Source organism: Semicossyphus pulcher, unplaced genomic scaffold (genome assembly GCF_022749685.1).
Source record: "Semicossyphus pulcher isolate SPU_LCO1_2020_fin unplaced genomic scaffold, fSemPul1.0.p SCAF_15, whole genome shotgun sequence".
Taxonomy (NCBI): domain Eukaryota; kingdom Metazoa; phylum Chordata; class Actinopteri; order Labriformes; family Labridae; genus Semicossyphus; species Semicossyphus pulcher.
In genome coordinates this window covers 20,630,184-20,657,830 of record NW_027211659.1, presented here as the reverse complement: position 1 = coordinate 20,657,830, position 27,647 = coordinate 20,630,184, and the positions used below count along the sequence as shown (strand labels likewise).

General features: G+C 40.9%; 1 protein-coding gene across 1 annotated transcript; it reads right to left on the bottom strand.

Annotated features, from left to right (window-relative positions):
* wnt6b (wingless-type MMTV integration site family, member 6b) lies at positions 1-27,647 on the bottom strand. Its single transcript, XM_069663040.1, has 4 exons — positions 27,568-27,647; positions 16,680-16,900; positions 1,782-2,089; positions 1-500 (listed from the first exon to the last, which is right to left on the bottom strand). Exons 1-4 carry the CDS (start codon positions 27,645-27,647, stop codon positions 39-41), a joined length of 1,071 nt encoding a protein of 356 aa, XP_069519141.1. The 3' UTR covers positions 1-38.

Sequence of the window (27,647 nt, the reverse complement as noted above, 5' to 3'; positions counted from 1 at the left end):
GTCATATTGACAACTCTCAACCTCAGTTCACAAGTTCATCAGTGACAGAGACTTAGCTCTTTTCGAACCAAGCATTTCTTGCACTGGACCACACAACACCAGTGGAAACGACACAGACAGTTCTCTTCAAACACAACTGTTTCCTCCCGGTAGCCGCGCTCACAGCACAGCAGGTCGCAGCCGCTTATGTCCATGGCTGTGCTGTTGCACATGCGACCCCGTGTCCCGAGCGAACCAGTCTTTCTATTTGCTACGCAGAAGTCGGGCGACTCATCAGAGTAGATCAGATCCTGCTTATCTGGTGGCTTTATGTTCTGGCCAACAGGAATCAGGGTCTTCCCGTCGTTGCCGCCCATAACCTTGGAAGCTCCGTTGAACCGTTCCAGAAGGCGGTCACCCACCTCCCGGAAATGAGGCATCTTTTTCCAGCATGTACGCAAGGTGCAGGAGCCGGACAGTCCATGGCACTTGCACTCTGTCCGCATGTAGAGCTTCACTGCCTGGGAAAGGAAAGCGTAGAGGGGTGGATGTTAAAGGACAGAGGTGAAGAAGGGAGAATAGGTGGAAAAAAGACAAAAGATTAATCAAACAGAAACAAGGGGACAAGGAAACTTTTAAACTTGTACCCTGAAGTGAAGCAGAACTGCTTTTGACAATGACAAGTTCTCTCAAGAAGTAATTTATTATTATGTTTTCATGGTATATCAGGAGTGAAGCCACTGGATCACATACACACTCACACACTCAGACTAATACACACACTGATAGATAGGTAAGATAAAAGCAGACGCTATTCAGAAGGAATTTAACTCCCCAACCCCCCTCTGCCTCTATGTTGCCTCTGGCCTTCCTACATCTAACAAGCCTTGACAACAGATCATTCACTTATACTGCACATAATTAACCCATCACACACACACACACACACACACATACACACACACACCTGCCCATTCAGACACACAGAAACAAATGTGCACGCTTGCAAAACATGCATACATGCATGCACGCATGCACATAAACAGACATTTGCACGCATCACAGCACGCTTATTTCGTAACCTCCGGGCATTTGTGCGCGGGTCTCGTGTTTTCTTCAAATGGTTTGTTCACTAATGCTACAATTGGACTATTTCCCAAAACCCTCTTCTGCTCTCTACCTGCCTTTGACCCCAGCTTAAGTGAACTTTGTAACTCTGTGTTATTCTTGTGCAGGTGCCAACATTTTTGCAAGTGGGTGTAACAAACAAACCAAAAAAGACTGACAGAAACGAAAAGGTAATGTAATCTGGAAGATCTACCAAGCTTTAATATAAATTAAGACAATTAACTACTTCAAAAGATGCTACTTTATCTCCCCTCTTTCAGTAGCATGTTGACTTGTCGGGGCCATACTTCATATGAACGACAAAGAGGAACTTTAAACTTCTACAAGGGCTGTGGAAATATTAGAAGCTACCTGCCTCGGAGGCTTGAAAACAAAATGTGTGGCACGCTCTTGTTTTTGTGTTTCAGAAACCTGATTCTTGTTAGAATATCAGCTTACGCCGCTACACAAATATGGCTTCAGGCGATGTCTTCCTCTTTTGCATGTTCGTGGAATGATGGAACATTCCACAGGACAAGTTACACCTTTGCTGCTACATCTTGAAATGTCAGATCTGTGTTTAGTAATTGCAGTTTAATTTTTTTCCACAAAGTGCATTGCAGTTTTGTTCAAACGTCTTTTACTCTAAACAGAAACTGTAAAAACATATGAAGGCATAAATTGCTGTTTCTCACCAGCCGCCCAGCCTCATTGTTGTGCAGGTCAATGAGTGTCCTGATGTCACTCTTGCCCCTTCTCCTCTTGGCATCCATAAATTGTTTCGACTTTTCGTATCCAAACTCCACGTCATCCCCGCAGCCTCCCCACTCCCACTTGACTCCGTCCCCAGCGGTGGCGGAGGCTGAAGGTGGCCTGGGTGGTGCTCTGTTCCTGGTCGCCTCACATCCACACTGCAGGAGGTCTCCCATGCTACAGGCCTGGGTCACTGCGTGGGTCACACCGGCTGCTGTGATGGCATAAACAAACGCCGTCTCCCGGATATCTGCGGTACAAGGGACACACAAAAGAGGGTTTTAATTGGTATGTTTTCTAAATTTGGTTAAAATATAAGTTAACAAATGCAGGAGCAGCCTCTCATTTACCCTAGGATGATGATTTTGTGTTGAAAATGGATCACCATTGCCTGTGTGTTGTTTTTGTGGTGTAAAACCTTTTGGTTTCATGACCCTGGCATCTCGCCGGAACTACTCATTCTTCGTTCCGAACTGGCCAGAACTCCGACCACGGGACTCGGTGAGTGAGCTAATAGCTTTGCATCCACTACACTACTAGCAAGTATTTCATACAACTTAGTGTCCAAAAATCCGAACTATCACTTTAAGAGATCTGTTATGATTTCAACACTGCTTAAAGGAATAATTCCAGATCAAAATATAATAGCAGGCATAACCTCACAATTCAAAAAAGGGGATAAGAAATTGCTTTCAGCACCTGTTTGCATTTAAGATGATACCACTTTCATGTCTGTATGTCAAATATGTCGCTACAGACAGCAGGAAGGCTTCGAATCAAAATCAAATCACAACTCAAAACATACGGGGTGTCTTCCAAGCAGCATCTGAAGCCAGGACAGAGCATGGACTGTATAAAAGAATTGGAAGTAGCCACCATGACGTCACCCATTGGTTTGCAAATCCCCTTGTGAAGTATTTTGGCTGTTGCCATCTTGTTTTTTTGAACCCAGAAGTGCTCATATTTGGGTGACAGGGTGGATATGTCTCTGTCCTGTTTGACAGGCCGCATCTTGTTAATCAAAGGTAGTCATGCCCTAAATCATACCCTGTGTGATCGTCTATTTTACTCTAAAGGGATCTATAGTTTATAATCATTCTGTATTGAAGAACACTTAAAACTAGTGACTGAGAACTGAGAAGAAGTGCTTTCCCTCCTCTGGTTTCATATCATCGGACTTCTTTTTGCTACCAGCTTAGAAATAATGCAGGTTTAGGGCCTTCTGTATTGGCCTATCTTCTCATCCATTTGCAATGCAATAAAGCACGATCAAAATAAGCACAAGTTGAATCTCCTTCATGCTAACAGGATAACTGTAGTGTCGCTCAAACGATGATACCGGCTCGTTCGTCACATTTTATGGCGTCACTGAACTGGCGGTGTAGTGCGGTCAATTTTATTGCTTCTCCATATGTCATTGGCCAGATTTGCATAATCTTCCCAGGACTTTAGGCTGCTGTGGAAATGCAGACAACAATGGGCCACAGGAACCATTTAGTACCTTGAAGAGAAGTTCCTGGAACTAAAAGTTTAATTTAGTTTTGGTCGAAAAGCACCTATATACAGTCAATGGGATAGAGCCAAGTAAGCAGTCTTAGCTATCTCTGCTACTGCTTAGTTAGCAAGTAACATATCCCCCCCAAAAACTTTAGACTAACAATCTTGAAGTACTGGAAATGGAAGTGTTTGAAGCAAAATTAAAGGTCCAAACAGGTCTTATTATTAGGAGGGGTAGGTTTTGGGAAAAAGAATGAGAAATACTGATAAGATAATGTGCACAGGTAGACACAGGCCTTTAGTATTTTAGTCCTTTTTCCATTTCACACTCTTAACGGATGCCATGGGGACACTAAATGCCAGTACTTACCTACACATAACACCACAACACGTTCAGTTGTCTTTTGATCTTTTTATTGACATACTCTGTCATGCAACTCATTGTATTTGATCACCCCCTATTTCTACTCAATCAATTATTAGACAACAAGTGGAAAAAGAGAGCGCTACAAAAGAAAAGTAGCGTAGTAGTTTCCATCCATCCATCTATCCATTCATTCATCCAGGCAACTGTCCCTCTATCCAGTCAGTCAACGTTGCAGCCACATGGAACATAAAAGCACCTTTCTCTCATTCCTGGTCCATTACTACGATCTCAGGCGTCATTGGATTTGTGGTGCTGAGAGGATGGCTATTTCCTCCCCTCACATGCACACTCGTACACATGCTAATACACTCATACACAGCACAGCTGCTGGTTTATTTTGGGTGCAGAGCTTAACACTTCTTGCTAAAGGCATGTAAAACCACAACTGCAAATTGATCGTCTGTCCTCGGCAGTGGCTCCAGCATCATTCTCACCTTCAGCTCAACACGTCTTTATCCATAGTTATTGCAGCGATTGCCATTCACTTCACATGAAAAGAGCAGCTATGAAGAGAACTCAGAGACCTACTGGGCAGAAATAGGAGAATGCTTCTTTGTAAATGTGATATTTATTATTTTCCACACTTAGGGGGCTATTCACTAAAGGATTGCGCGGCTTTTGCACCCGCAAAACCTGTGAAAATGACACAAGCACACACACAGGGTTGAATGCACCCCAAAATGTGCTGCAGAGCAAACAGCGTTGCTGTGCTCCGGTGCCCTGTGCGTGTATTTAAATGAGTCATTATGCAAATGTATGTAAATGAGCCTCATTGCAAAAAGCACCCAATTCACAAATGCTAGCGCTAACAGCCCCGCACAGTTTAAGTGAAATATTATAGAGAACTGCGGCGCAGTATTATAAGGGCTGTCATACTCCAGTGATCATGACGACAATTCCACCTTTTGTGAAATAAAAATTTTATTTATCTGTAAATACAGTCTGTTAATAATATACTGTTTATTATTAATATGATTGGGAGACCAATAAGTCCTGGGCTGTGCAAGGCTCAACCCTGGCACACGGGTACACTTTGGAGCCATTACACGTGATTGGGATTATTATATGGACAAGCTGCTGTTGCGTGCTTGTTTACAAAATAAAGCTCAGTTCGAATAGTTTAAACTAGTAAACATCTGTTGAGTCTGGACCTAACAATAAACTTTTAAAAGAGCTGCCCCCTCCTCTCCCTGCTCATCATCAATGTATTGATGGATTCGAGATCCGTCAGTGTGCAATTTGTCATCAGTGCAATTTGCTTTGTGAATCAGACCCTGAGACGGAGCAGATAGCGGTGGCAAATGATTGCTATCAGCGACTGCAATTCATTCTTAGTGAATTCCTCCCTTATTGTATTTTTTTGAGAGCGAATGTCAATTAATCTGTTTGCTGTTGTCAGAGTTAAAACACTGACTAAATGGTAATGGACTGTACTTATATAGCACTTTTCTAGTCTTTTGACTATTCAAGGCTGCTTTTACACTACATGTCACATTCACGCTTTTACACACACATTCATACACTGATGGCAGAGGCTGTTGTGCAATGTGCCACTCTCCAATCAGGACATTACCAGCCACTGATATACTTTCGGGAGCAATTTGGGGTTCAGTGTCTTGCCCAAGGACGCTTCGATATGTAGACTGCAGCAGCAGGGACCGAACCGCCAACCTTTCAATTATGAGATGACCCACTCTACTACTGGGCCACAGTCATGGACACCCCAGCTTATGACAACCTGACTAACATTACTATTTACATTAGCACTGCTGATTTTTTTAGTCAATCTTGCATATCCTGTCCTGCTGCTGCTCACAGGAGCACTAGAAGGCTTTTTATCCGCTGCTGAAAATAGTCCCTAACAAATTCCCTACCTTCTCAGATTAATGTATTCTTGGTCTTTTGGTAATATTTTATGACAATCAGAGTGTGTCAATTTAGAAAAAAGAAAGCAGCATGTGTGTGTTAGAGGGAATGAGCCACTCTATGTGTGTGTGTGGAGACTAAGCAGGGGACTTTTGTTCCAAATAACTGGAAGGCTGAGAGCGTGCAGTCACCACAATCAACACTGCCAACTCCATATCGCTTGATTCAGTGAATGGGATTCATTAGGAACGGTAACACACACACACACGCACACACACACACACACACACACACACACTCACACATGGACACACAGAATGGGTGGCGTGCGAGGAGACCTGTACACCCCAGAACACTGTGATATCAGTAACAGCTGTGCACCCAAACACCCAAATGGATGTCTCCAATGCAGGCAAATATGTGTAAGTTTGTGTGTATGCGTATGTGTGTAAAAGTATTGTTTTATGTACATTGAAAGCATTTATTACATTTTACAAACTGTCAGCTTGTCTAATGCTGTGTGCGTTATTCTGATGGTTGTTAAATGAAAAGGTCCTGTGAATCTATATCTTGTGGCTTATGTTTGTATGAGATTGGCTGTGGTGGATGTCACATTAATTTATCATTTGTACTTTACAACTCTATATTTGCAGGGTGGTCCTTTCTTAACATTTCTGAAACTGTGTGTGTGCTGTATGCCCTCATCTTAGCTCAGTTATGACCACACCTTGCAGTTCCTGCTGTTCCGCAGAACAGTTTTGTAATTTTCAGAAGCAGCAACAGTCTCAAATCAGGATGTGTCATCCCAAAAACATGTCTGGATCTATTTAGAGGCACGTGTATGCAACATTATTATTAGTTCAATATGGTGATAGTAACACAAGCTGTGTCTGAACAAGCTGGAAGCCTGTCCAGATGTCCTCAGATGCTCCGATGAAACACTGTATTAAGTGAAGTAAATTTGTATTTGGCAAACAGCATGTTTGGATGTTATATTTAATTCCAGCAAAAAGTATAACGTGATCTAATTGTCAAAAACATTGTTAATATGACTCTTTAATGAGAGAAAGTCAAACAACAGAGAGTCACATGGCTTAAAAAAAGTGGAGCAGAGGGTTCCAGAAGAGAATACGGAGAAAAGAGTATTGTTATGAGTAACAGAAGCTATCGAAAATTGGATGATTTGAGGCACCCTGTTTCATATTTTCCTCGGAGACATGAATTCCAAACAAATGCTCTGCCACAGAGGGTGTCTGGGCCTGTCTATGTCTGCTTCTAATTCCAGAAAACCCTACTGCAGGAATTAGCACATATTCCTTTAAAACCCTGACTATTATGGAATGATACAAGGGGTGACTGGGGTGTTGGAACTGAAAGTAGTCTAATATAAAACACCCCATAGTCCAGACAAGCATAAATTAATGAAAAATATGTTTTCTCAAAGGGTGAGGTGCTAAACCCACTTAAATCTGTTTAAGTGGGTTTGGTAGCACTTAAGCTGACTTGTGGTCACATCAATCGCTGTCTCCAAACACACAAAGACAGTATGAGACTGCAATGCCCCTTGAAGAAAGCTATTGAGAGAAGTTGACTCTTGTGTTGAGGCTGAAGCACCATCAAATAAGTCATGTTTTGATATTAGGCCATTGGCAATTGGTAATCTTATGACCCTGACACTGTCTTTGAGGCAGTCATCCGACAATTGAAACACAGCAGAGTCATCAGCTGATCAAGCTCACCTGGGCTCTTGGGCAATAGCCTGTAAGGTAGGGAAAGGGGTATAACAACCTCTCACTCAGGAACAAGGACCCAACATGACATCTCGTTATTTCCTCATAAATGCCCCCGCTCTTCACCAACATCAGCCACCTTGAACTTCCCACCCAGCAACCTGAAATCTTGAGGAGCCAGACAAGCCAGGGAATCTAAAACTTACAAATCAAGGCTTTAAAAAACTGGGTTTTCTGTTCTGTGGCTTTTTGTTTAGTCAGCAGGAAGTTAGATTCAACTCCTAACTCAAAGTACAAATCAAAATGTTGATTTTGAGAAAGAACACCAACCCTCATCTTAAGTCAGACAACACAAAATCTGCAACTAGGCAAAGCACAAACAATACTCTACTTCATGAAACAAAACAACAACAAAGAAAATGCACACAACACTGTAATGTTCACATAAGCAGTACTCTGAAGCAGCTTGTCCAAAGGTTCAACTTTATTGACGCCTTACACTTGTTACAACTGTTACCAGACTACTTACTACCAGAGTAGTTTTCTATAGATATGCCTGGCCATCTGAAGGGGTACCACGGTAGAGGTAATTTAGCACTAGTATGTCACATTATAAAGACCAGAAGCAGTAATTTTACTTTTTTAAATAATATGTTCAGTTAAGGGCTGCCTGCTGGTGCAGGGGTTAGCACTGTTGCCTCACAGGTGGAAGGGTTTTAGTTCGAACCCCGGTTCGGACAAAGTGGGCCTTTTTTTTCAAGATTATTTTTTTATTATTATTTTGGCTTTTTGCCTTTATTCGATAGGACAGCTGAAGAGAGACAGGAAACGTAGGGAGCAGAGAGCAGGGGCTGACATGCACCTAATCGGCAGACCAGGAGTCGAACCTGTGCGACAAGGACTATTGCCTCTGTACATGGGGCGCCTGCTCTGCCGACTGAGCTAAACCAGCGCCCCCAAAGTGGGCCTTTCTGCGTGGATGCGTGGGTTCCATCGGGGTACTCCGCTTTCCTCCCACAGTCCAAAGACAAACTTGTTAGGTTCATTGGTGACTCTAAAATTGCCCTTAGAGGTGGGTGTGAGCGTGAAAGGTTGTCTGGCTCCAGCCCCCTTGCGACCCTGAACAGAATAAACGGTATAGATAATGGATGGATGGATGTTAAGTTAAAACAGCTAGCAGAGGGCTAATTATCAACACTAGCATGAGCCTGCTTGTTTCATTTAAAAGTGCCAACACAAAAGTGTTTCCCTTAACCTGAATAAAAGAGTTTTATTTTTCAAACCTTCTCCATAAAACAGTCACATCAAGAAACAGCCTCATTTCTGAGGCTGTTAACTGTTTTGAAAGGTACAGACAAATTATGTTCTCATGACTTAGTCAGATCAGAAAATGCTTCTGTGTTATTCTAAAAGGGCAGGGCTGTTAAACTGAAATACTTTTCCATAGTGTAATATCTGTATTTCCATGTTCAGGTCCACAGGGGGTGTGAGCCTAGCCCACCTCACACTGATAAAAGGCAGGGTCACCAGACTATGACGGGGCTGACAAATATAAGCATTCACACTCTCTGTAAATGTCAAATTAGAATCATCAGTTATCCCAATGGTTTTCAAACTGGGGGACTGAGTAGCTGGGGGGGGGGGGGGCTGATTATGCTGCTGGCATTGATGTCTCTCTATGTTTCAGTCTGTTCGGGTCAACCATAATCTGCATTGATTCTAATTAACTCCATGTCTGATTAGATAGGGCCATAGGTAGGTGTAAAGTTGATTGATACCAAAACACCTTTTTGGAAAGATGGTGGGACATTTACTGATGTATCTCTTGAACTAAAAGCTTTCTGTTGCCTTTGACACCGGGGCCTGTATTCACAAACATTCTCAGAATACTCAGAGAGATCCTAACTTTGCTTAAAGACTTCTAGCAAGGAGTCCTAGCCTAGGAGTGATTTAGGAACACTCTCAGAGTGTCCTCCTCACTACTCCTAACAGTTTCTCACCTTAGGAGCTCTCTTAAGGGCTGAGATGCTTTCTGAATAACTTTTATCTTTACCAGGATCTAGTCTTAACTTTAAGGGGAAATTCATAGAAAACGTCACAATTCTTAGAATTTTCTTAGAATTTCTTCACTAGGAGCAACTCTTTATACTAGGAAGCTTTATGAATACAGGCCCAGATGTGTACTTGCTTAGGGAAATCAAATACTATTGAAATACAAGGAAGCACAAAGAGTGCAAAGTTAAAAACATGTGTATACCTGTAAAGGTTAAGATCATTAGCGATAAAATACTTGACACAACTGATAATGGCTTTAATTACTTTGAAATCACTTTACAGCCCAGAGCAAGAGTGCTTGTTTATTCAACAGCAGCACAGTCCTCCACACACACACACACACATATTGTGCACATCTAACATGGCTTTCAAAGAAGAGCCGCAACATCCCTTATGTAATTACGAGCATTAATGTATGTTGATGGGCTCACTTATGACTGCTACGGGGCCTGTATGTTATTTAAACACACTGGAGATTAAGGTAAAGAGGATAATAACCACTTATTTATGATAGGAAGCTAGATATCTGACCTTGTTTTGAAGCTCTGTGTGCGTCAAAGGTTTATTTCAAGATGAGAGAACATTTCAAATCTGACGCAAAATAAGTTCTTATCCCTGTGTCGACATGTTCATATATTCACACCTTTTGTAATAAAGGTTGTGCTTCAGTTATGTTGTGAAATCAACTAAAATCCCTATGATATGAACACACGCACACACACACACACACACACACACACACACCTCTCCCTCAGTTTCTCTGTCTCTTCTACTGTCTTCATGCTAAAGAGTTCAAGTCAAAAAACAGATATTTGTACCATGCGACATGAACGTCTGTGTTTGTGGGATTTCAGATGTGCAGCTAGACATGGACGTATTATCATGACCACTGGCCCCGGTCCCTATACAAATAAGCCTACTACACGCACACTGTGTCACCCCCACACACCTCTGGGAGGTAGTACTGTAGCAATCCCCCTGCTAAAAGTCACAATCACCATCCACTTGTTTTTTTATTTTTGAAAAATTTCAACATCGAGGGTATTTGATGTACCAAAGCGACATCTGTAGCATCTTTTTCTCTTTATTTTGCATTTTGCCGACCCCCTGAGCATATGTTTCTCCATTTTCAAAGTTATGTTGATGGAGAAATAGAAAGTTAACGTACCTCGCAACCAGGTCATTACGTCTATGGAATTTAATTGATAATTAAACATTTTTAAAATATGATTTCTTTTCAAAGCAAAAATACTAGAAGATATTCATTCTTAAGGCCAAGGGCCCCCCATTGGCCCTGGGCATGTACCCACTTTGCCCATGCAGTAATCGGTCTATGCAGCTTGAGGTGTTATCTGAAATGTTATCTAATTAAGATAAGATTAATGAGTGACATCATTTACAGTCTGTTTACCACTCATATGCACACATGTTGACATACAGCAGCTATGCTACCCTTTAACATGAGTCATATCAAAGCCCATTTCTGAGAACGTTAGTTAACACACGCACCACACGACAAAAGTGCAGCAAAGCTAATGTTTGAGTAGGGGATGAAGATGGCCCAGAGATGTTTCTGCAAAGAGGGAGAAATGGATCGTTCAGCCAGCTTGGTTGAGATCCAGGTTAGGCTGATGGACATCGCTAAAAAGAGCATAAAATGACTAACTATGAGATTAATTTCCTACAGAGTATTTACTTTGACACTTGTCCAAACATGTATTGCTTTTATTACAAGAATTCTCTTCCTGCACTGGATGCAGGAAAATGGGCCTTTATACATGTGTGTTGGTGAGTGTGTGTGCAGACCCTTGTGAGACCCTTCCCTCTGCATCTATTCTGTTGTTTGGCTTTGCACAAGACGTTTTCAGGAGGGGCGCTGTTGTGGTTCCCTGAGCCAATCACAGCATACAGGTGAGTGTGGGAGTGGTTGAAATTAGCAACTGGGCCCCATTCAGACCGGCGAACATGGCAAAAGAACAATGCAGAGTTGGCCTTCTTTCTGTTGGACAGGTAGGTGCCTCAACCTGGGTAGGACAAGCTAACCGGCGGTTAGCATGTTAGTGCAAAGCTAAAGGAGGTTAGCATGCTAGCGCAACGGTAACCGCCGGTTAGCATGCTAGCGCAAAGGTAACCGCTGCCCTGTTTAAATGTGTTGTTGACAAAATGCAAGGAAAAATCCTGCTCATTATACCTTTAAAAAAACATTAGAATTCACTGCGACAGAATAGAGTCCCTGTAGTCAGAAAACGATTTCCTGGTAAAATAAAGAGATATCAGTACTTGGGACAATTAGTGAATGGAACAAAGACATAAGGCAATATGCATTGATCAGTTTCCTTGTATGGCTAGTCAGTGGTGAAGGCCAGTTAGTAGCAATAGCAGCAATTTCACTAATTACATTTTTAAGCAATTCATAATGACTTTTGAGGAGCTGAGCTTTAACCGAACCCCATAACAATATAAACAGTGGGTTACAGTGACACATTTTCTACAGCAAAATTAAGGAATCTACTCATATTGACCAATTGATTCTTATGTATTGTTGTAAGTATATGTATGTATTGTATGTAAATGTTGCTGAAATACAACTTACAGTACAAAAGAACGCCACAATGGGTATTTAGAAATGTTCAATTAAAAAAACTAAGTAGATCAGATAAAAAGCACATACGCCCAATTTATCTGCAAAGAAGATATCTGCCCTGTGACTAATTTGAAAGAGTCTATTATGACATAAAACTCTAAATAGAGGCCAACAAGTTTAAGTAAACCACTTAGAGAGATTGAACAATGCAACCAAAAGCACTGTTGTTGATATTTACAGAAGTGCTTTAATTGATATTCACAGGTACTTGCTTGTGTTAAACAGCCAATACAAGCAGATCCATGTAATTAAGGACAAAGACTTCAAAACAGGGAAGCACTTTGGCTTCCCTTATAGACAGGCAGGAATGTATGATTAATTGCTTCTCTGTCTTCAACTGGTAGATTCTTGCCCCCTTTCCCTTCCTCTCTGTCTCACTGTATGTTTGAGTCTTGTTTTTTTCTCTCCTTCATTCTTTCTGTCAGAGACACTGAGATCCATGGTAATGTCATACATTCAAATAAGATATTAGAGGAAAATAAATGCTTTTCACAATCAGTTTTGGTTGTCAGCTGTGATTTGGTCATAGGAACGAAGCTGCCGAATGCTGAAGATTATCACATCGTGCTGATATTCAGTATAACAGCACAACCTCAAGTGCAATATTGCTTTTATACAACAGTTATAGAATGGGCTAATATTAGTAAACAGCAATACGATAATTTTTTGTTGTTGTTTTTGTTTTTGTTGTTGTTTTTGTTTTTTTATTTATTTATTCATATGGCTCTGCCAACACAGCTAGTTCAACATCTTCACTAGAACTGGACTTTTGCTAAGCAAAACAAATAACTTCTGGCACACTTGCATTTTGTCTGTTGTTACCGCTGACCGGCTACTCTGTAATTTTTACCTTTATCTGTATGCATCTGTATTATGCAACTAGTGAAATAAAAGTCTCTTAACATGTTCTTAACGGCATATTTGAGTCCAAGGTACCAGCTTGATCAATTTAGACAAGGACCGAATGCTGTAACGATTATTAACATTATTCAGGACAGCTTAGATGAAGTGAAAGTACCAGTGCTGTTGTACTAGAGCAGGGAACGTTCCCATAACATTGGCTAACATTACCTACAAGTTCTAATTACGTTTGAAAGATAAAGTTTTGATCTAATATTCAAAGAACGTTTTAAGGATGTTTCTCATTTCAAATAAAGTTCTTGTAAACGTAAAAACTAAGACAAAACGTTTTAACTGCAACATTCTGAAGATATTTTCAGGATGTTATTGAGGCTGTCAGAAGGATGTCAGAACACCTTTCATAAAACATTTGCTCAATGTTACATAAACACAAAAGTAGAACATGCTTACTGCAACATTCTGAGGATCTTTTCAGGATGTTAGTAAGGCCTGAACTATCAGAACGTGATTTGTAAATCGTTCCTGAAATGTGATTTGAACATTCTCACTTCAACTTTCTGAAATGTTTTCAGAGAGCTTTCTCAGACTATTAAAAGGACATTCTGGGAACCAAATAAAATTTTCCCGCTCAAAACATTACCAGAACATCGCACGTAACATTCTCAGAACGTTCTTAGAACAAAAAAATTCTAGCTGGGACCTCTCTTGTCCAATAAAAAATACTTGGTCATAAATATCTGTTGAAAAATAAACGTGATGAAAAATAATGTAAACTGTTCTGAGGTAGAATGGGTCGCCCTTCATTCCCAAGGTCAGCGGTCCAATCCAGAGCTCCTCCTGTCAACATACTTAAGCAAGATAACGAGCCCCAGGTTTATCCTGAAGGCCTATGGTGTATGAATGTGTGTGTATGATTACTTTATCAGTTGCCCACAGACATATTGTGATGTATAAATGTGTGTATGAAAGGGTGAATGAGATATGTAAAGCGCCTTAAGAGGTCAGAAGACTAGAAAGGCATTATATCAGTGCAGTCCATTTACAATTCTGACGGTTTCATGCCAACTTGTGCTCATCTGGATGACTGATGTTTAATGTAGCCAGGATATTTTGTTTTTAATAAAAATGCATTAGTTTAGAGAGAGGATGTTTTCAAGCAACATTTCAGTATGCCACCTTTGCTTTCAGAGCATAAAAACTACTTCGTAACATCGACAGGTGTAAGCTATCTGATATCCTGACAGTAAAATTAACCACAAATAAGTTTGAAAATCTGCTGTCTGTTTTTATACATTGTAACGGAAATGTGCTTCAATATGAATGGAAAATGCCAATATTATAGGTTTTTACATCAGAGAGCAAGTGGACTATCATCACACACTTCAATGTTGGAATGCTTACTCTGAAATGGCTCCATACCAAGTTTAAATCGAAATGAATATGTCAAGGATAGCTATATATATATTCCAAGTGTCAATTCAGTCAAAAAGCAATTTAAAAGTTGTATACTGAAGAGAGTTTTTATGTACGCTTAGGCCAAGTTTTTCAAAAATAGGAGCGTTATTCAACTTTGATGTTAAAAATGCTTCAGATTGAAAATAACAGTTCAGTATTGACTGTTATATCACATAGAAAATGAATATGATTAAAAAGTAATGTGCCAATTCCTTGTGAAGTTAATGACAGGTGTGCGAAAAATACCATCTTCAAGCAATGAGACCCAAAATGGCTTTAATAACATGTTTGACACATTTCTTGTTGTATCGGTTATTCCCTGTTTGTTGACGAAACATTGACATAAAGGCTCTCTGTGGTACCAATCAAAGACGAGACAGGCAGCTCTCTTTGAATGTAATCATACAAGAGAGAAACCAACACAGTAATTTGAGAAGACCCAGCACTGACCCAACATCAGTTATATTACAGACTTCAAAGAGCTGGAGGAAGATGTTAAGAGATCTTAAGAGAGATGTTAAGAGAAAAGGCAATTTTAGCTGATCATTTCAAGCGTGCCCAATCTGATGAAGAGGAGAGTCAGTCAACTGTGAATATGTCTGCTCTGAAATACAACAGCTGCCCTTGTCTGTTGGACTGCCATCAGACAGGGCTCTGACCTCAAGTTGACGTAAGGCCGTGGGTTGTGTTCATGAGGTCGAGGGTTCAGATGCTAAGGTACTCAGGGCTGAAAAATGGGACGTGACAGTATTTTTAATTTGTTTTTTATGCGAGGATAGGAAACCCTGTGAAGGGCTTTTGGAAGGGCTAAAGGAGAACCGCCACAAAAATGATTCTGGGAATTTATCCTCTCTTTATCATCCATCTCTATTTGGATGATGTTAATTCTCATCTAGTACGTCCATGCTGGCTACAAAATGTGTTTGCAGAGACCACTGCAAACATGTGTTTTTCTCTGGTTCTTCTATTCATAGGTTTGTATTTGTGTAAAATGAACTTTTGTTTTATACAACATTTCTCACTACTTCCAAATAAAATATTCTCACTGAGGTCTGTTATTTGCATAAAATGATAATGGACAACAGAACAGAATACTAATGTTTTAACTTAGGAGAAGTTCAGACATCAGTAATTGGTTTTTAATTACAGCTTTCATGCATCTTGCCACGCTCTCTACCAGTCTTTCACATTGCTGTTGAGTGACATTTTGCCACTCTTAGAGCAGCTTGGCTTTGTTTGATGGCTTGTGACCATCCATCTTCCTCTTGATCACAATCGGGAGGTTTTCTATGGGGTTGAGATCTGGATTGGGCTGGCCGTGACATGTAGAGAGAGATGCTGAGACCCTGGGACAGCTTCACAGCGCCCGGCCAACAAAAAGTCCGGTACATGGCCCCCAATATAGGGCTGTCACGGTAATGAACTTTTCTAACCGCAGTGAAACACTAACTACCCCTTGCGGTTCGGCGGTTATCCGCGACCCCAGCCCACTGCTGGAGTATGTTTTGTTTATTTAACTACAGCACGTCCCCAGACAGTAAAACATTATCAACATGAGTGAACACAGCATGAGCGCTGGAAACTCAAGTTAACGAACTACTACTAAGTTTGAATCCTTAATTGTTCAAATGAAATCCGTGGTGACTAGTTTGTTGTAGCAGCTAAACAAGCATGTTGCGAGACTGCACACTGGTTTGTCTGCGTGAAATAGATGTGCGGAGGGTTGAAACAGCAGTGCTCTCACAGCTTTTCTTTTGCTGATAACCTTGATTTTTAACATGAGTTTGTTGTTCATAATGTATTGTTCTGTATCGGAAAGATGAGGTGCTTCCCTGGGATGCATGGATAGTGAGTTTACTGCGTCCCTTTAGATATTAATGCATCAGAGATGCAGGACATGTACCTAGTAACATCACTGGGTCTATGATATAAAAAAAATTACAGTGATGATGGTCACAGGTTCCCATAACCACTGTATGCGGTTATGTGGTTACTGTGAAAGCCCTTCCTCAATATTCAGATCAAACCAACATGAAATAAATGGGGAGCTATAGGGGTGATTGTGGTAAACTCAGGTTTATTTTGAACAGAGCATAAGCTAAGCTGCTTTTGCCTGTAGCTTTATACAGAGCAGGCAGATGTGACAACAGTATCAACCTTCATATCAAACTCTTGGCAAGAAGCAAATAAGCATTTTTCCCAAAATAAATACAAATGGCACATAATAGTGGTATAAGAATGGGGGTAAAAAAGACAAAAAGGTTGTTAACAACAAGCAAAATGCATCCATGCCTCCCACACTAACCTTGCTGAAGTATTTTGCCAAAGTATTTGTTGTGGCTGGTGCAGTTCCACCGGCGATACCTGAACTGGTACTGGCACTCCCTGACGCCCAGCCTGGCTCCTTTGGCCACCTCACTGACAATCTCTGGCTGAGTCTGGCACAGCTCAGCCTGCTTCCCCGCCAGACGCTTCGCCTTCCTGCAAATGCTGTTGGGATCCATCACCAGCGGACTGCCAACCGCCCTAGAAAAGTTTCAACAACGTTAGAGAAGAGGACAATCTCCCGGAAAAATAACATTATAGACGTAATGCTTTCTTTTTGGTGAGCAACACCTGTTAACTTATTCACACAGTAAAAAATGTATATCTTTACTCAATTGCAGCCACAGTCCAAATGCAAGCTCTGATTCTGTGGCTGCTCAGCCTGCCAACTTTACCCACTACTTCTCAGCTGTGGCGACAATGTGCTTCTTGAATAGACACGTGAGAGACAACAGAGCACCGAGTTTCCCAGAGGAGTCTAAGCTCTGACGTCAGATTCCCAAGTCTGTATTTTGGACTTCACTTGGAAGAACTGTGTGGTCCTCACAAAGTTGGAAGCCAAACAGTTGGACGTCTCTTAACAGACAGGCCGATTATAGCTGATCTTAATGCTAAGTTGATTTCGGTAAACCAGATGGTGGCCTTTCTAGATTTCCCTTATGATAAAGTTTCTCTGGAGATTTTGCAGCAGTTAAGATCTTTACCACTCAAACCACACTTAGAATCAGCACAAAAAATAACCAGATTAAGCCCGACTCAATGAAAAACATACATATTATATTACTAAAAATGAACAAAACTGAATGTTTAGATGTGTGGCAAAATAAATCAAGCATGCCTCGTGTAGTTCAATTATTTAAACCATTTAAATACATACATTTTGTATTGAGTAATACACTGGACACAGCACTGACGGATGAGTGTATATAATAAAGATAAATAGTTTATTCTAAGCCTTAATGGGAAAGAGAGGCTTGGCTCTATTACTCAGATACATTGCCAGCGTCTGTGGCCACTTCAGTGGCATAACAGGAAAGTGGCTTTAGGAGATTTCCATTCTTTTCCTCCTCTCCTTGCCTTAGCTGCCCCCCACTCTTCTCTTCTCTGCTGTTGACTTTATGATCATTCAATCCCTCACACCACTTTCTCGCATTTCATTCTCAACTCTTCTAAACACAACTCTCCACAGTTGAAGTCACTTAATCTCAGCAGATGTCATCCATAACTTAGACCGTGAAATAGGAGTCTGAAGGGTCCACATGACAGAGAGTGAGAGGAAAACAATGAGAGAAACTACCTCATACAGGCTTTTATCCAACCCTGTCGTTGTTAATCACACCACCTGATATCATTCATCTACTTTGAGAGTTTGTTTTAAGAAGCAGAACAAACACTCTCACCAATCCCCTCTCCTGGAGGTCTCTCCTGAGATGTTTGCACACTCACCCACACACGTGTATGCACATCCTTGCATACTCAGTCCTTGTGTTTCTAAGCTTAATCCAAAAAGGCAACTGGACTTGGTTGAAGTTCTTGCCTTTCAGATGAGAGGTGAAACGTCTTCAAGAACTTCAACCAAGTCGAGTTGCCTTTTGGATTAAGCTTAGAATTATCATGACCATGGGTAAATCTTGCCCAAATACTTCTGTCCGCAAGAACTTCCAGAAAATGTAAGTGTGTAAGTTATAGTTAAAGATAATAACTGCATTGGCACAAAAGTTTACATGCACAAAAGCATGACCAGAGAATGCACAAACACACACACACACACACACACACTCACACGTCTATATGCAGACTCCAGGGACACCCACTGTTGCATTCCTTCTATGATTATTGAGAGTCTACTGACAACATCGCTATGGAAACAATTCTGTATTTTCAATACAGGTGTTCTGTGTGTACAATGTGTGCATGAGTGTACAATGTGTGTGTGGTTTTTCCTCAAGTGTGTGTGTGTGTGTGGTATTCACACAGATAATTAAATCACACAGACAGTCTGTGTGTGTTAATTAGCAGGTACATATACAGTACTTAGCAACACACACTCCCTCTCAACAACCAATCATTATCTTCTCACTTTTATCGGGCCCTTTCTGTGTGAGGGAAAGGGAGAAAGCGAAACTGAAGTACATGGGTGCAAGTGTACTTTTATACAGTATATGTATATTTTTTTATAGATGTCAGAAAAAGAATTGGTATTTGTTTATAAATGTGTGCTTGTGCATGTTTGCGTGTGTGTGCGTGTGCATGGGGCAGTGCTGGGAAGCCAGCTCTGTCAGCAGCTCACAATAGCCAGCCTGGTTTTTACAATGGGAGGTGTAGAGTTGTAAAACTAGTGAATGTACTGGCTGCAGTTTGGATGAAGTCCTGGAAGCAACAGACAGATATAGTTAGAGGGCTTTAACAATGAGAGAGAAGTTTCCTTATGATCTCTTTTTGCACAAAAAGCAAGTACTGCAAAGTGGACTGTTGACATAAAGGAAGAAAACGTTCTGCTGGTGAAAGATCAGATGCAAAAAAATGATTCCCAAAAATGATTTTTGTGTACTTTGTAATAAACTGTGGTGTGGAGTTTTTGCTCCTGTAACGTAGATTTGGGACGTATCTTACCACGGTGCAATTTCTTCTCTTTTTCCTTACCTCTCTCGACAGGCCAGCGCAAATGAACAAAAATAAATTCACATGCTAACATCTGCTTAACTCACGCCATTTAATACAAATAATACTTTGAACAGTATTTTTCTAAGCCTGAGCAGCTACACAATAGTGGCAAAATAATCTCTATTTACAGATTCTACATAAAAATTTACAATCTGTAGTTAGGGACGTCAATTTTAAGGATGGCAAGTATTCTGGTTTCCATTTGTAGTACGTTTGTAGTCCGAGTAATATTGACCAATCCCGTATCAGCAGGCTGCAGCGTATGCAGGAGAAACAGTGCGTGTGGAGAGCAAAAGCAGACATAACATAATGCGCCGTAATGACATCCCAGCTCCCATCAGCAGCTATGTGACAATGATTTAGCTTCTTATTAATCTCTATAAACAGAAATCTGCATGCTAACTGCTAACAATCCATTTTAGATCTAAAATTCAACTTCAGGTAAATTCCCTGACACGGTGTCATGAAAGCCGTGCAGCGTTTAGATTTCCCCACTTCCTCGAACGCATCAGAAATGATCGATCCAACCTCCGATCAACAAACGAGCAAGTAGTTTTCTACTCCTCTTGAGGACAGACCTGACAAAGCTTCATTTTCACTTTTTACTAATATGTATTACGTTGTTGAAATTTCAGTAAATCACAAGAATACTTTTTCTGTGAACAATGCAGCACGTGGAAAAGGAAGTCTTGACTGGAAGTCGTTTATCACTAACCGCTGGCTAAACCGGACACGCCCGGCATGTTCACATTTGTCCACAGAGGCTATATCGTCGTCAGACTATAGCTGATTGGATCAGAGATTGGTGGCAAAGTAACTGGAAAGAATGAAGAACGGCATTGGTAAGAGCAGAGTAATGAGCCTTAGCAGGACTTAAAATTAGTTAAAGGATAATTACATATCTGACCTCTGTTTAAGTAAAGTTACAGGGTAGTATTTACTTTAACAACTAATACAGATCTGAATCAGTACGGATACAATTGTAACACTTTTGACACAGTAGTTAGGTTGAAAACTGAGTAGGTGATCAGCACTGCACTGTCTTAAATATAAGTTTAGGAGCAGGGCATGATGGATGGAGAATGGGAATGTGGTCTGAATCGGAGAGTGGAGTGAACTGAGGGGGAAAAGCGCATTGCTGGCGATATACCCAAAAATGGGGTGCATTAATTGGATAATAGCAGGCTGTAGGCACCCAGCATTCTTGCCCTTGTTTGGAGATGGGTACAAAAAGTGAGCATCCCTGCGAGGTTGAATAGAATTTAAGAACAATTTATTGCAAACCCCTCAAAGTGCGTGTAGCAGGGGCAAAGAAAAGCAGGATTTTTGTGAATTGTCAGAGCCATGGCCGAAGGAGGTTAATGTGTCTACAGAGTTCATAGTGGATATCACTAAAGACACCAGAATGGTCGCTTATGCACGTAGAGATTAAAGTAACTTTCCGTAAATCAAATAGTAAACAAACTGAGATGTTTTTGAATGAGTGCACACAGAATCCTGCATATACAGTAAACACGTGCCTGTTTAACCAAGCAGATACATTCACTACTATGCAGGCGTCCTCAGAGATAAAAGCATTAGCACACTTGGAAGGAACTACAAAGGCACACAGTAATCAGATCCTCTTCATGAAGAGTGCCACTGTCCTTCTGCCTGTCATTTATAATATAGCTCCTGACAGATAGCTGAGATAACACTAGGACGTGCAGTTATTGATATTATCAGGGCTTGAAGGAAGCACTGTCTTGCATGAACAGTTATCCGTGATGATAAAATCCTACAACAGAGACAGCGGGTCACATTCAGAGATAAAACAAGACAAGGAAACAAAAATAACTAAATCAGAAGCTCTGATAGCAGCACTATCAATGCTGCTTTCGCCTGTCACAAGTTAACAACTGGTCCAATCCAGAACCAAACATTTATCTTGCTTTAAAAACATATTAAGCTTTATATATTAGCTTTGATCTGGAAAAATAACGTTTCAAGTGAAGATTTTAGAAATAAGTGCCTTATTCAGTGTTTTGTGTGCAGAGAGGTAGGCCAGAAAGAGATTAAAGATTGGTGCTCAGAGCGCCCTCAGGTTTCATTAAGAATCTCACGGCACCATAGATAAAGTGCTGTACTGTACGGGCCCTTTCTTTTTTTCCCCCTCCGCCCACGAATGAGTGAATTTCATCCCTCCTTAATCCCTCAAGTATGCTGGAGATGAAGACAGTCACGACAAGCGTTAGTCTGAGACGCCAGAGTGTGGAGAAAAATAAAAAGGTCAAAGGGAGGCAGCCAAACAGAGAAAACTATGGTGGGTGGTTCAGTGTTAGATACAGAATAAGACACAAAGAGCTAAAGCAATCATGAAGTGATAAAAAAATGGAGACAACTCAATGTTTTCTGGTGTCCCACACAAAAAGTTGAAAGCCAAATTGAAACTTATTCAGCACCTTGCAAGCCCCCCTGTGTGGACTTTGCTTACCATGAGTAACATAATTGTGCAAGGTATGATATTTATAGAGTCTTGGTAAAACAGTCTGTAAGTCAGTACTTTATTGATGACCAGAGGGAAAATAGGGCCTGTCTAATAGTTCACCAAACTATTAAAGAGTCTTTCCCTTCAAGGACGCAGGCTATTGTGTTTATAACACATGCAACATAGTTTGGTATAATGGGAAGTGAAGAGTAGAAAGATGAACAGTTGACATAGTGAAGCGCGTGCTTTCCATCCATCCATCCATTTTCTATACCGTTTATCCTGTTCAGGGTCACAGGCCTATCCCAGCTGTCATTGAGGGAGAAGCGGGGTACACTGTCGACTGTTCACCAGTCAATCACAGGGCTGACATATAGAGACAGGCAATCTTTCACACTCACACCCTATGGGCAATTTAGAGTCACCAATGAACCTAACGAGCATGTCTTTGGACTGTGGGAGGAAGCCGGAGCACCCAGAGGGAACCCACACATGCACCGGGAAAACATACAGAGGCACGGAGAGTCCCACTCCGTCCACTGTGAGGCAACAGTGCTAACCACTGCACCACCATGCAGCCCTGCATGCTTTCATGATCAGTTAATATCTTCAGGTTTAATTTATCATGCTAGCGTATCTTTATTGTTAGCCAGAGTAGAGACAGAGGAGACAGAGGAGAGACAATGTTAATTCTGTGATGATTTAATTTTACCAAAAAAAAAAGTTTGGCTCCTTGCTGGTTGTCAACACATTCTGAATCGTAACAGTTTTTCCTCATTAGCACTGACGCTAACATGTGCAAGCATTCAAAATATGTTAAAGGCTGATTATGACAGTTTTGTATTCCTCTGTAATGTCGCACAGTTAACATTCCTTAGTCCTGAAACTCAAATGATTCTCTCATGCCCCAAAAAACAATTATTCACAAATTTGAATTCATATCATTAACAAAGACTAGTTAACTAAATGCTTGAACTGACGAGTGCTGGTGGACAAGGAAAATTTGTGGTGGTGGGCAGCCCTAGTCTTTTTTGTTCTAAAATATTGTGTGTTTTAAGTGTTGGAATTTTATCTTATTGTAATCTTATATCCTACAAAATACCATTGGCCAGAGATTTCAGCAAAATGTTTTTGTTACACAATGGGTATCAAGAGTTTCTGAATGACGCTTACAGAGTTTCTGTAATACCTGGTGCACGCTGTAAATTAAAATCTTAAATGATGTAATGACAGATTTTTTTTTTTTATAATAATAGTAAGACAACACACATAAGAAGATTTATCTTGGTTTTATCTTATTCAATCTAACTGGTAACACTAAGATTATGTCGGTATAACCGTTACAAATAACTATTGCTTCAAGTCAGGAACACTCCTGCGAAGGTCAACAAAAGTAAAATTGTACCCAAAAGCTGCCCGGTCATCCTCTGTGTTGGGCCAGCTTAAGAAGTGATTGGATATCAAATATGAGACTATACCAGAAACAAATGAGGTGAAGTCTATTACACTGTGTGAAACAAACAGATGACAAGTTGCTAACCTAGGATGATGCATTCACTGGACTTCTCACTGAGCTTTAGGATGACAACATTTATCCTGTATTTGATGGAAATCTAGCTTGTTCACAAGACTCACAAATAAGAGCAGATCAGAACTTTTACAGTAAAATTAACTGTAAGAAATAACACCAACAGTAAGAATATTTCACACATGGCAACTCCTACTTTATGCAGGCTTTGTGAAGGATTCATTAACTTGCAGTGTTGCATTTACATTTTAAGCTTCCTTCTGCCAACTTAAAACCATGAGAACTTTTTTTTGCCCCCTTTTGCCCCGCGTTATAGACATTTTGACATTTCTTGGACCATGTTTAACTTATGCACTATATATTTCTGACTCTGAAACAAACTTGAAGTATGAATGCTTGCAAAAATGCAACATGCTTGAATGCACAAAAGACGTGTACCTACACACACACACACAGACACACACACACACACACATTTAATTCAGCTCTCTACCTGATGCCAAACCCACATCGTCATTTTATCTTTATCTGTACCCATCTCCCTGGTCCTGATTAGTCATCTTGCCTTTCAGACCAGCAGTGGAGTGGACAAGATAAGATCTGTTACAATGAAACTCTTTTCTGGTGATGATGGTGGTTTTGAATGTAGAGTCTGTGCATGCGTTCCAATAACTGAATGACTGAATGAGTGCATTTTAACATCTCTGAGTGCATGTTAAACAAATTAACTGCCATCCACTGGTTGGTGATGTATTTGAACTGACACACACATAAACACACAAAGGAGAAAGCTCAAACACACACAAACACAAATGCAGAGTGTGTGCACCTGTAGGCTTGTGGCACGCTCCGAGCGGCTGCCCACCAAACTGGGGCCATCGCATACACACACACACACACACACACACACACACACACACACACACACACACGCACACACACACACACACACACGTAAAGCAAAGTTGGCCCTGCTAAGCACTGCAGCCAAAACCAGTATAAGAGAGCAAAGACATTCCTCACTCCTCTGAGTCTCTGAGCTGTGCTCTCTGCTCTCAGGCCAAATGATTAGAGTGCTCTAATCAGCAGAGGCTCTGAAAGGACATTTATCTCACCGCATTTCATCTCTTTCACTCTGTCTATCACTGCAGCCTTCTCTCTTCCTTCAACGACAAGCTATCTTTGAGATAGGCATTTTTCTTCAACAGGCAAGTATAGCTATGACTTCAAGTATGGCTTCAGTGATAGAGACATTGAAGAGGAGCGACCACGAGACAGAGAAAGAAAGATGTATGATGGTATGTTCAGCAGCTTTCAACAGAGAGCATCATTGTCCTGGTAGACGAGGGAGCTACCCACAGGTGTGGCTTCACCCTAGCCGCACCACACTCGACCACTGTGTGTGTGTGAGTGTGTGTGAATCCGTGCGTCAATGTGTACACTTGTGTGTCTCCAAGAGTGAGTGTGTAAGTGAGCCAGCGATAAAGTGAGTGAGTGAAAGAAGATGACAACGAATGTCAGTGGGGATAAAAAGGAAGTAGCTGATTTCTTAGTGTTGATTCGCTTAATCCTCTACAGCTTTATTTTAAAATGAATGACCTGAGTCTGGGTGAATGTGCTGCCAGTCGAACGCTGACATGATTATTACACAGATAGAATACACTTTAACACATGGGCCTACTTAGCCAGAGCTTTTTTCCCTTTGCTTTACAGATTCAGCTCCATAAATTATGAGCGATTCATTGTGGCATATTCCTTCCTGCATAATCTTTCCTATTCTGCTGATCGATCACACCACAGATTAAGAATTAAGTTTATGGGCAAAAGAAATGCTTTAGTTGGTAAAAATTTGGCTGTACCCAACTTAGAATTTTGTCGGCCCAAGGGGATTTGGCTCTTCAATACAAGCATTTTGTCCTTGTTTCAGTTCAGCGCCACACCAAACTGCTATATCAGCCTTCATGAGTCATGTTTAACCTGTAAGAAGCACATTTATCAGTTTCCCATAAGCCTCGGCTGTTGGACAGACATTTCCAAACGATACATTTCTGAATACTCAAAGTCGCATCATTCTCTCTTTTGCTATGTTATTCAACCGGATAAAGCATTTTATAGTCAACATCTGGAAAGAGATAAGAAGATAATCAAACTGCGTCAGCTCAGCTTGCAGTCCCTGATGAGGAGTGACGGAAAGACCCTTTTTTTTTTTCGTGATACTGCTTTGTTCTGTGTTTTTCGACGGTTTTAAATACACCTTTTTATTCAAATGTACCGTGTGAACCTTTTTACTTCAACACTTTTTAAAATCCTCTCCATCATTTCGGAAGCCTGAACTCTCCTTGAGGTAGTAGATTTTGAAGGCTGTGTGTGTTTGAAGGCAATGTATATAACTGACCCTTGGAGGTACTGTTTTTCCCTCTTTACCTCTGCAGCTGGGTCACAGCAGAGTTCAGCTGCAGACCAACACCCCTCTGGCTAAAAGTCACTTGTCTTTGTCGATTTTAGGGCGGCTAAATTTCACATTTCAAACAACGTTTTTCTCTCTGTCTGAAACTCCATCTTTGCTTCTCAAAAAACTGCCTTCAGTAACTCCATCTCTGAAAAATAAAGTATTAACAGAGTAATATTAAAAGGAGAACAAATGAGCATTTGGTTTGTTGCAGTGTTGGAGAACACTGGATAGGCAGAATGAGGTTTACTCAGCAGTGTAAGCAGACCTTGTCTGCCCGTCTACCATACAGATGCTGGCTACGATGCCCTCCTGTAATTTGCCAGCCAAAAGAGGACAAAGAGCAGATAAGCTAACTTTAAACTGTATGTGAATTTAAGTGTGGATCTTAATGAAAACATCTGGATGTAAAGAAAAAGCATGTTCTGTGACACCTCAGAAGGAGAATTTGAACCTGTCCTCTGGTATATGGAGGTATACATACGATTCTTTACATACTCACTGTGCCAACTGTAGCCTTATAGCACTCACGTCACATTTACGACAGTAGGAAAGTCCTTACATCAAATATGATTTTTAACAATGGGGAGCAGGTCATTTTTTCCCTGCTATATCCAATAAATTCTATAGACACGGTTGGAAACTATATATTTTTCCTAGCAATCATTTTCTCTATTCTTATAAATTTCCAACAGGTTACCTGCGTGTACCTCTTGATGGTGATCAGACCTAAACTAAATGGCAAAGCTGGGTGAAGAGACAGGTCTTCCAAAGCTGCTGGTCCATCTGCAAGTCATACAAGGACTTTCACAGCCTCTGTGACACTACAACCACACATTGACCTTGACTGAACAGTGGGAGGATTCCCTGGGGGGAAAAAATCCCAAAGCTTCACATTCTAACAGTGCCGCTTGGCAGAAGTGTTTGAGAGGGAAAGATCTATTTGATATTGTCCAATGAAACACAATACAGACAGACAGAGACCCACATGGAGAGAAAATATGTTATCAGCAGATCTGCAGGGGCTGTCTGTCTGTCTGTCCGACTGTCACACACCTAGCCGAGCTGAGCCTATATGGATTGTTTTATGATGACATATCCACTGCGCCTAGAGGGCCACCTGACATTCCTGACTCCAAACCCCCCACTACACAAAAACATGCACACACTACCTCGACCCAACTCCCTCTCCTCTCTCCTCCATGTATCACTGCAGGCAATGAGCAGCAGACACCTCTTTCACCACCCAGTTTCTCTGTCTCTTTGTCCTTCACCCTGGGGACCCATATTTCCCAGTATCACTGAACAATATTTTGACTTACAGATATTTATCATTATCTCTATGTTAATATAAAGTATATAAAATATAAAAGCATTAAAATTGTGTTTACAAAATATATCTATACTTTTCCTTGTTTTTCTTAAAATAATAAGCATGTTTTTTTCATCCCTAATTTGTCTTTATATTTTAGCACACTTTTTAAAACCTCCTGCTTTTGTAGCCTTGATTTTTGATAATTATTTTATTTTATCTTGTGACCACACTTCTAAAAACGGCTCACGGGCTGTCCTGAGTATGTAGGTGAAAAGCCGGTAAGCCAATGCTGAGTAGTAGCCCTGTGGATAAATATAGAAAACTATATTACGTCTCATGTATGCGCGCAGAAACAACACAAATTCAAGTTGTGTGATTTCATTTAAACCTCAGTTTGACACGAGACGGACAAACAGAAAACACGTGGTAAATTCAGCGCACTTACCACCACAGTCCGATGATATTGACCGGGCAGAGCAGGATAAAGAACAGGGCCAGCTGGATCCGTGAGAGACGAACCGTCAT